At 44.9% G+C, this 10871-nt stretch overlaps 1 protein-coding gene across 1 annotated transcript in view; it reads right to left on the bottom strand.

The window, feature by feature from the left end:
- Positions 1-6343: 6343 nt before the first annotated feature.
- The window catches only part of LOC123773885 (uncharacterized), a 62359-nt gene continuing 57831 nt past the window's right edge, over positions 6344-10871 (bottom strand). The window contains exon 5 of the mRNA XM_069318845.1: positions 6344-7812. Coding sequence (XP_069174946.1) covers positions 6985-7812 — 828 coding nt within the window. The 3' untranslated portion in view covers positions 6344-6984. The remainder of the gene's footprint in view (positions 7813-10871) is intronic.

Here is a 10871-nt window from a genome sequence, read left to right as displayed (position 1 = left end):
CCTGTGGTCCCGGGTTCGATCCCAGGCGCCGGAGAGAAACAATGGGCAGAGCTTCTTTCACCCTATGCCCCTGTTACCTAGCAGTAAAATAGGTACCTGGGTGTTAGTCAGCTGTCACGGGCTGCTTCCTGGGGGTGGAGACCTGGTCGAGGACCGGGCAACGGGGACACTAAAGCCCCGAAATGATCTCAAGATAAGAAGATAACCATACCCCTGCAGGCCAGTTATCGATGCCCTTAAAATTTAGCAAGCCTCACACATTAAAACTATTTATAGACACGAAGATATTAATATGAAAATAGTAATAGATTTAGATAATACACAAACATCTCTTAATAGTCCAGCCTCAACCTCCCATCTTAAAACGTTTATTTATTATTATTTATATTTATTTATTGAAATACAAGAAGGTACATTGGGTTGTTGGAGTACATAACATTGGTGTTCTTACATTCTTGCAGAGCCACTAACACGCATAGGGTTTCGGGCAGTAACTTACGTATACAAAAAAATCTGTCAAAGGTTGGAATTCAGAGGCTTGGGGTTAACCTCATTAAACTTTGCAAGATGACCTGTAGCTGCACAAGTCCACATGTACCTAAATGTGTTAATACAAAAAAGCAAAGCGCATTTACTTATGAGAGATTTGCATTCTTGGGGACCAACATTTAAATGGGGGCAACCTTTTGGGGTCGAGACAGGTACTGCTGGGTACCCCATCTAGTGGTTTATATAGAAAATTAATAATTACAGTTCTCGGTACTCAATGAAAAAAAAGCAGGATTACAAGTTTTTTTTAATCGCCTGGTAAAGCTAAGCTGGAAAGGAGTAATTTCATACAGCAAAATGTAGTCATTAATTTTAAGGAAGCGAAATAATGGAGAAAGAAGAAACATCTATGGCAGAGGCTAGCAAAGATTTGTGAAAAAATAGTTTCAATAATGCAAGAGAAGCAAGTGATCTCGAGTGTATAAATAGTGAGTTTAAGATGACAATTATGATTTTAAAGGAAAAAAGAACGAGGTTGAAAGCGCAAATATGAGGCTATTCCTCCTATACCGTTATACCATCATGAAGCCCACTCCTCTTACAACATAAAGCAACGGTAAAGTAGAGGTGGAGGTTGACGGTTGACGGTGATTAAGGAAAGGAACTCTGGGAAGACGATGAGGCTAGGATAAAAGTTGTTGGAGGTTAAAGGAGAGGATAGTTTGAGGGTCCTGAGTTGGCGATAAACGCGAGAATTGGATCTAGGGGTCGGGGGGACAGGACATGAATTGATGATCAATGAAGATTAAGCCACCAAAAAGGTGGCACGGGCATGAATAGCCCGTAAGTGGTGGCCCTTTTGAGCCATTACCAGTATCAATAGATGATACTGGAGATCTGTGGAGGTGCGACTGCACCCTGCGTGACGGGAGATGTCTCCCGTCGGGACAGGACGACACCGAAGAACATATATAGTTGGGCATGGGTATCCCTAGTATCCAAAATATCCCCCCCCCCCCTTTGCCGAAGAATTAAACCAATGACGTCACTAGCGCCGAACCAGTGTTTATTTTATTTTAGTTATGCTTGGCTAGGTTATGATGACAAAAAAGGTTAGGAAGGGGCTAGATTAATATAAGGTTAGTTAAGGCGCGTCTATGAAGGGTTAGGACAGAACAGGTACGTTGTTTATAGTGCAGCGATGACGTAAAAAGTGCACAAGTTTGGCTATTTTGTTTTTTACCAGAGCCCGGAGTGGCTACCTTGAGGTGCTTCCGGGGCTTAGTGTCCCCGCGGCCTGGTCGTCGACCAGGCCTCCTGGTCGACGGGGCCGGGTGGGGCCGGACCCTGACGCACGCCACCAACTCTCTCCTAATATTACTGGTGTTGCTGCTCGTTTCTACCGGTTCCTAAATTAAAATTTAAGGAATAACTAATTAAGCGATCAATATAATAATTACAAATCTTTTACTAATTTTCCGGCAATATTTTATCGGTTTGTTTAGTACCAGCTGAGAATGACGCAGTTGACGCTCAACACATGACTGGAGTAATGTCCTAACACACACACACTAATTCTTTATTAAAAATTGTGTTTCCTCTCCGAGTCTCATTTAATAAAACATCTGTGCAATTCAACCCAAAGATCTGGTATTGAATATACTCTCGTCATATCCGAGAAGCCTGGGCCAGGACTAATCGCACATATACTCATCCAGTTACGAATCCTGTACATCTTCAACAATCAAGGCGGCTTTGTTTACATTAGACACTGGATTATAATGTTGCGAAGCTCGTAAAGTTATTTTATTGTTATAAATAATCCGAGTGTGTTTCGGAGCTCAAAAGCTGCCACAAGTATTAGAGAGATCCACAGGTTTCGTCTGTGGATCCGTATATGGTTGATAAGTTGTGGCCCAGCTCCCATTCAGATGTGGATAGACGCCGTGGAGAAAAACCAAGAACACTATTTTCACAAGTAGTCTTGTATTTTGTCTTTTGTCATTACCCGTATTTTTCAAATACATAGGATAAGGAAATTTAAACAAATGACTGAGTGCAGCAGTTTATTTGTTGCACATGTACAGCAACGGAGCAGTAACGAGGAGAGTTTTCGGACAGAGTACCAAGGCGCTATAGCTCTTTGGAGCACCAAGCACTAATGAACACTTAATGAGTAATTATCAAAAGAAGGCACCAAGCCGGAGAGACTATGAAGCTACGGAACACCAAGTCGACGCACACTCACCAACATCATAAACTGAACTAGATGCCAAAACGCCCACGCTAACACCAGCGTCTCGCTGCCCGTTAACGGAGAAGCTTCTTTCTAACCCTTTGATACGATCCACCACCACTTGCCCACAGCCTACAGGCACATACCATCACAGACGCGGGTTCAAGCTACAGGCGCGAAACTGTAGGATGCAGCAATTGCTCCGTCGTCACATGCACTAAACCGTAGACTATACAAGCACCTAACTGTAAATTGCAAGAAACTGATCTTAGGTTTAATCAGTTCATAGTATAATACAAGCAGCTGGAAGTCGACTGGATGCGCTCAAGTGTAATTTACTGTCATAGGATCTTAGGCTACAAAACACTTTCGTGTAGACTACAAACACTAGATCGTGGACTACAAGACATATGGCTGTAATCTGTACGTTAAGGTAAGTATCAGCAGAAAGTACCAAGCCATTACGACTATATAGCACTTGGAAGGGATATGAGGATAAGGATTTAGGATAGGACGGAGGGAAGGAATGGTGCCCAACCACTTAACTGGACGACCACGCCGACCTGAAAAGAAGCAAGATTGTCCCTCTACCGTCTAGTCAAAGCGGTTGGGCCGTAACCTGCAAGTACTATTTTCTAGTATTTTCAAGTACTATTTACGTGACTTTCCTTATCACATAACAAGCCGACCGTCCGTAAATAATAAAACAGATCGTAAATACCGAATTATTATTCAATAATAGCAGGTATGCGGAAGGTAAAATAGTTTATAACTTGATTATATTGTTTTGATGGGGCTGGAAACAGGTTTTCCCGCCACTACACGAGACCATAAAAACCCAGCTAAGAACAACAGAGGTTGCCACCAAGATAATTATATAAAACTGCTATAGACGACTATTTTTTATTTGAGCTTTGGTGAACGGTGTACGCAGTACTTCTGTATATATACTCCATCTCTGGTATCCTTGGTGTAAGTAGACAATATATATGTCCTTTATATTCGTCGTCTAGTTGAGGTATATAACTCTCTACTCTTTTTTTTTATTATAGCTGTCAGTTCAACAATACTATGAACTGTGGAACTCTGAGGTGTGGATCTACTTGCAAACTTTGGGACAATAAATGGGATATGCGAAAAATCCTATATCCTACGTGCTTAGAAATGAACAAGATTCGAAAGCGAGAAACTTGGTCACTAGAGTAGGCAGAGTAGGCGGTGGGCGAGGCGAAGGCGGCTACCCAGGGCATTCCTCCACATCCTGGTGGCCTCAAGGTCTTCCCTAGACCCTGTTTTGTATCTACAGGAAGACTGTCGGGGCTGGCGACCTTCGGGGGCGGGGTAGGGGGTGCTAGCCCAGTATCCTGCAGTGGGAGTGAACTGGAGCAGAACAGATTCTTCCCCAGTTGATTCAAGGCTCTCGTCCAGAGCCTGAAGGTTGGCGCAACAACTAGTAAAGAGCTTGTTAGATTACTTTTAAGCTAGAATTGAAACATTATGGTTGGTTGGCTGAGGCACGAGGCCAGTAGTAGTTTCCTGCTGGCTTGGCTACGATACACGGACACCATCTTAGCTCTCACACAGCAGCTGGCCCCGACACTCGTCCTAGTCAAGGTGAACAATAACCCCTCGCGCCACCAAAGCTCCACTAAATCACACACAAGATAGACACAAAATCAATATGTAAAATTGTCTTAATGTTAATCCATTGGATAATATAACCCGCCTCAACGAGGTCAGATTTATTCTTCCTTTAACATTAAGCTTTAGAGCGACGTCGAGCTACTTCCCGACATTAAATTGCCACTGAAACAATAGCCAATAAACTACTTAACACTATTGTTACCTTAAGCAGGCAAGGAGCCTGCTGGAGGATTTAATATCAACCTGTCCTCAGACTATACTCGTTCATGCTCAAGCCGACTCCAAAAACGCATTCATAAATTTTAACAAGTGTATTAAAAATCTGTATTTTATTATATTAATTAATAATATGAGTATTAGATTTTTATATTTTTACAACTATTTATATTTCAACCCGTCCTCAGGCCAGGCTCGTTAAAACAGAGGACACATTCATCAATTTTAACATACTGTTTAAAAATAGGTCTGTGCCCATTTATGTATTGTTGTATATTACGGTTCTATGTATAGTTAGGCATAGGTTTGGTTAGGTGTTTAGGTTCTGTTTGCAATTATTTGTATTTGAAGTACGTGGGTGAAGGATTTCAACCCGTTCTCAGACAAAGTCCACTCCATCCAGCGGTCGCCCCCAAAGACGCATTCATAAATTTTAACATTCTGTTCATTCAAATCAGAACTTTTCTCAAATATAAATTATTATTTTTATATATTAGCATATTGTGCATATTTAGGCATTGGTTAGGTTAGGTGTTTAGGTTCTGTTGGCGATTATTTGTAGTACGTGGGTGAAGCATTTACAGCAACCCGTCCTCGACTCAAGTCCATTACATCCAGCGGTCGACCCCACAGACGCATTCATAAATTTTAACATGCTGTTTATTCAAAACGGGAATTTTCTCAAATATAAATTAATATTATAATATATTAGCATATTGTGTATATATAGGCATAGGATAGGTTAGATTAGGTGTTTAGGTTCTGTTGGCGATTATTTGTATTTGTAGTACGTGGGTGAAGCATTTACAGCGTTGTGATTCGAACAAAATTGGTCAATGAAGCACTTGTTCCGGAAGTGTTCGGACGTCATCAGTTGTGAGTTTTGTGTAAATCTTTTTCATTCATAAACATTGGGTTTGGCTAATGCATAGGATGAACTTTGAGGCTGCTTGTTTAGAGGACGGGCTGCGTGTGTAAAGTGGTTTTCACTTACAAAGCCGAGTTTGGCATCTGGGTTAACAAGCATTTCAACTTTTGATCAAACTAGGCTCGTCCAAACGGTGGTCGAGCCCAAACATTACGGGCTGTTCATGCCCGTGCCACCTTTTGTGTGTTGCTTAATCTTTATCAATCGATCCCAAAGACGTAGTCAAAATAGTTTTTTCATAAATTTGTTATATTAGATTTTTATTTATAGTTAGTCGTAGGTTAAGTTAGATGTTTAGGTTGTTTGAAATTATTTAGATTTGCAGTACGTGGGTGAAGCATTTACAGAGATGTGGTTCGAAGAGAGGTCTTCAGCGAAGCACTGTTCGAAACACTGTGCTCTGTGTAGTACTTTACGTACTGTTTAATGCCCTAGCAGGTTTTTTTTTTTCTAATCCTGTCCAATTTGTCCTCTTATCACCGATATAGATTTGTCCCACAGATGATAGAAGCTTTTACTCTAGGAAATAGACAAAGTACTTATTTAAAATACCACCCATTTCCTTGTCATCATTAATTCCCCGACCTTTCTCGTTTTTAAGGTGGGTTACCCAGTTTCGTACGCTTCTGGTTAGGGGAAACTACTACAAATTTCACGCTTGTTAAATCATGATGTTAAGGATTAGTCTCTCACCCTCTGATGCGTCCAGGCGAAATTTTGCACCATAAATATTTTTGTTTCAATCAACAAAGATTTCAACTTTTTTTTTTTTACTAAAATTACAATTATCTAATAATATAAAATACTCCATATTTTTAATAAAATGTAAGTCATCATAAATTTTATTTTATTCAGACAGCTAATAAATTTTTCTTTATGGAAACTGGTTTTTAGGAAACATTGACTTAGATTTTACTTTACATAATGGTTGAAAATTTAAGAAAAATAAAAACATATGATATACAATGTTTAGGAACACCGCGTCCGTCAGCAGGTGCTCGCGGGCTGTAGCTCCTGGGACACGCCTGCTGGTGCAGCTGGTACCTCCCCCACCTAGGTACCCCTGTGCTGGTGGAGCTGGTACTCCATAGGTACCATCTTCTGGGCGAGCAGGTAGGGGTCTATAGGTACTATCTGCGGGAGAAGCTGGTACCTATTTGGTACCATCTGCTGCTGGTTACTAACCTACTTGGAAACATCTTGAGACTTCTTCACACATTCTTTGGAGTTTTTTTTCCACATTGGTAACTTGACAAGAGATTTATAATATCAAACACTCACCTCTCGACGCTCAGATATACAGGGCTGACTATACTGATTTGTAATCTGGTTAAAAAATCTGGAAATTTACATGTGGAGACCTCAGAGTTCCCCTCCTCATAGGGGAGCCTCTGGGTGTCCTGGCCACACGCACACACACACACACACACACACACACACACACACACGCACACACACACACACACACAGGTTACACAGCAAGAACGGCGCCATCCGTCGCCGGCTCCTTGTCGTGGAGGCTCGGGTGCGCCTTGTCGTTGCGGAACACGACGCGGGTGAAGGAAGGCTGCGTCGACTGGACGATGCCGGCGGGGATGACAGCCTCATTATCTATGCCACGGAGGCTCAACCCCAAGCTCGCCAGCTCCGTCGGGAAGTGCCGCAAGATGACGTAGTTGCGGCGCGAGTCGTCTTCTGCGCTCTCGTCGCCGTCGTCGTTCGACGCCACGGCAACGGAAGGCACGTCGACTGCCTGCCGCGTGAAAGCATAGCCCGGGGTGGCCACAGGGTAAGGATAGAAATTCAAGTAAGTGGAACCTGCGCCTTGCCTGATGACGGGGGTCTGCGCGTCATGCTGGCTGGCGAAGCTGAGGGCCGAGGGCGCGGCCACAGGTACGTGCTGCTGCAGGCTGGAGTCTGGGACGCGAACGTGGATGCTGTGAAGAAAGATCGGTGTAGGCGGGACGAACCAGAAAGCTGGATGCCGCAGCACCTGCACGTCGTGCTTCTCCTCTGGCTTACCCTTGGAGACGAGGGACGACGGCCGAGCCTGAACATTGCGGACAGCGAAGAGTGGAGAGGGAGCCGCCTGGGCTGGCAGGAAACCGAAGTTCGTAGACTGGAGGGGATCCACTTGCCGCTGCGAGATGAAGGCGCCAGCAGCAGCTATCTCCTGCGGTGTGCCAAACTGCTGTGCTGCCCAGGTGGTGGCGTACTGTGGGTACCCCGGTGGTAGTATGGGCTCCGGGTCTGCGTCAGCTTCCCCCCTCACCGACGCCACCAGGAGCAAGATAACCACCTGGTGGAGAGGATTAAGAGCATTATGACACAGGTAGAGACGTCGACTGACGGCCAGGTAAAGCGTTCTTATTACTAAGGAAGGTAACTGTTGTCAGACGCTTCACCGTTGATCTCTGTTGACCTCCGTTGTACCAAGGTGACCTTTACTGCACACAACTGTCTGCTCTACGCGCACATGCAGAGAGAAATGGCATCCATTTAAAATAATTAAAACGTCCCGAGGGCAGTTAACGTTCAATAAATCCCGCAGTGTATATCGAATTGTTTATTACTTTCACTCAAGTCTATTGTTGGTTATCTTAAGAACAATAGCATAATTAACTTACAGCTCGTTATCAATCTCGTCAGATGGGGTTATCATACACCTCCTCCCCTCCCCCCCCTCACACACGAGTATAACAATACAAATAGCGTTCAACAAACTCCACAAAGCCAGAGCAACACACAATACACCTCAACACTAACCAAACCCAAGCTACGACAGCAGCAACACCACCACCCATCCTCACAAGAAAGGACCGTGAGGTTCACCACCTGTAAGTCAAATACAAACTGCAACAAAGATCTACAAGTGAGTAACTTGGTCTTGTAGCCCAGCCAGCCATGTGGACTACAAGACCAAGTCTCGAGTCAAGACTGTGGCTCGAGACGTGCTTCCTTCACCTCCAGCCAGTAGTGTAAACACTCCCTAAATCATCGTAACCAAAACACCTCACCAAGATCTATGTACACAAACCCACAATATACTATTAATTTACATTTCAGGGGAAAAAACACTCGTCATAATGTATGGAAGAACCATCCTGTCTGTTGGTTGTCTGCCGAAGAAGTCAAACACTGCACTAGCTTACTAATCAAAACTAAGTCCTTATTTGACTTATTGCTTGGCCTGAAGGATGTGTTGCCAGCAATGCCAGCGGTGCATCAGCAGCGAGCGTACGTTGCTCGCTGCCTGGCCTGAAGGATGTGTTGCCAGCAATGCCAGCGGTTCATCAGCAGCGAGCGCACGTTGCTCGCTGCCTGGCCTGAAGGATGTGTTGCCAGCAATGCCAGCGGTGCATCAGCAGCGAGCGCACGTTGCTCGCTGCCTGGCCTGAAGGATGTGTTGCCAGCAATGCCAGCGGTTCATCAGCAGCGAGCGCACGTTGCTCGCTGCCTGGCCTGAAGGATGTGTTGCCAGCAATGCCAGCGGTTCATCAGCAGCGAGCGCACGTTGCTCGCTGCCTGGCCTGAAGGATGTGTTGCCAGCAATGCCAGCGGTGCATCAGCAGCGAGCGCACGTTGCTCGCTGCCTGGCCTGAAGGATGTGTTGCCAGCAATGCCAGCGGTTCATCAGCAGCGAGCGCACGTTGCTCGCTGCCTGGCCTGAAGGATGTGTTGCCAGCAATGCCAGCGGTGCATCAGCAGCGAGCGCACGTTGCTCGCTGCCTGGCCTCGCACCCAACACTTCCCGCAAACTCCGATGGCCCAAAAACTACTGAAAACACAAGAACTGGATTTCAATGAAGGAGGATTAATACAACAGGTTCTTGAGACGACACCAGCACATCCATACTTGGGTGTACCGTCTTAGAGGCACACGTTGACACCCGCTCGTAACCAGCTAATGAATTTTGTGGGTCAGTTTCTGAACTCATGTGCCTCTGTAACCTTTCCCATTACTGTCTATGGCACGGGTATGGTGGTCCACTACTGCTCATTAGACGGGTATGGGGTGTTCACTAATGCTCATTAGACGGGTATGGGGTGTTCACTAATGCTCATTAGACGGGTATGGGGGGTCCACTACTGCTCATTAGACGGGTATGGGGTGTTCACTAATGCTCATTAGACGGGTATGGTGGTCCACTACTGCTCATAAGACAGGTATGGTGGTCCACTACTGCTCATAAGACAGGTATGGTGGTCCACTACTGCTCATTAGACGGGTATGGGGGGTCCACTACTGCTCATTAGACGGGTATGATGACACTACCGCCCACATGATTATGGGGGGTAGGAAGAAGAGGAGGGGAAAGGAAGGAGGGAATAGAGAGGGTCGAGAGAGGGAAGGGAATAGTGTTCACCCAGTTGATGTTCTCTCAACAACAACAACAAACGTCTCAAACACCTCGTGAGATAAGGTTACTACCCCCCCCCGTCCTTCCATCCTAACGACCAGTTTACAGGTCGTTCCCCGTCGTGGTCCGGTAGCATCGTCAGTATAAATCCTCTTCCCTGGGGGGGGGGTGATTACTGAGGAAGGTCTCCGAGGCGTATCATTATCGTGCATCAGGCAGGAAGAGCGGGAACAACACGACAACTTCTCATAAAACGTCGTTTAGCGCAAAATAAAATCTTTATCCGTGTTTAGATGTCTCAGGGAAGAATACATTTACTGTCGTGCTGGTGGGAGTCCCGCCGCTGTAGATAACACGGCGAGTCGTAACTCGCTGTCTCTTACAGGGAGCTGACAAATGGAGAAGATCCGTTTAGGAGTCTAGAATTCTTGATGGGGTGTGAGGGGGGAGTGGGGGGGAGTGTGGGGGTGGGGGGAGGAAGGGGTGGGGTGGTGGGTGGGGGTGGATGTACATACCTAGAAGTGACTACGATGGAGTGAGCTCTAGCTCCTTATGCCCCGACTACTACTCTTTGTTATACCACTTGCGTTGTAGATAAGATAGATAACTGAAACGGGAATTTCCTTAAGTACTTAAGGAAATTCTTGTTTCAATTCTTCCTCCGTGGTCTGACACTGTCACATTTTTCATCACGTGTTAATTTTCGTGATTTACACACAAGATAGATCATGTTTATTCAGGTAAAAGTACATACATTCTAAATGAGTTACAATGTTGGATATCTAGATAGTGTTGATACATACTAAGCCTAAAGCCACTAATACGCACAGTGTTTCGGGCAAGTTTTGTAGTTTAATTATTTTGACGTTTGAATTCCTTGTCGAATCTGGCCTTAAAGTTGTGAATGGAGGTGGCTTCCATAACTTCTAGTTTGGTGCATTCTAATTGTTAGCCGCCCGTACGAGGTATTTCCTTACATAACTAACTCATTTGTGTT

This window comes from Procambarus clarkii, chromosome 91, assembly GCF_040958095.1.
Source record: "Procambarus clarkii isolate CNS0578487 chromosome 91, FALCON_Pclarkii_2.0, whole genome shotgun sequence".
Classification (NCBI taxonomy): domain Eukaryota; kingdom Metazoa; phylum Arthropoda; class Malacostraca; order Decapoda; family Cambaridae; genus Procambarus; species Procambarus clarkii.
This window is presented reverse-complemented; position numbering and strand designations above follow the sequence as displayed.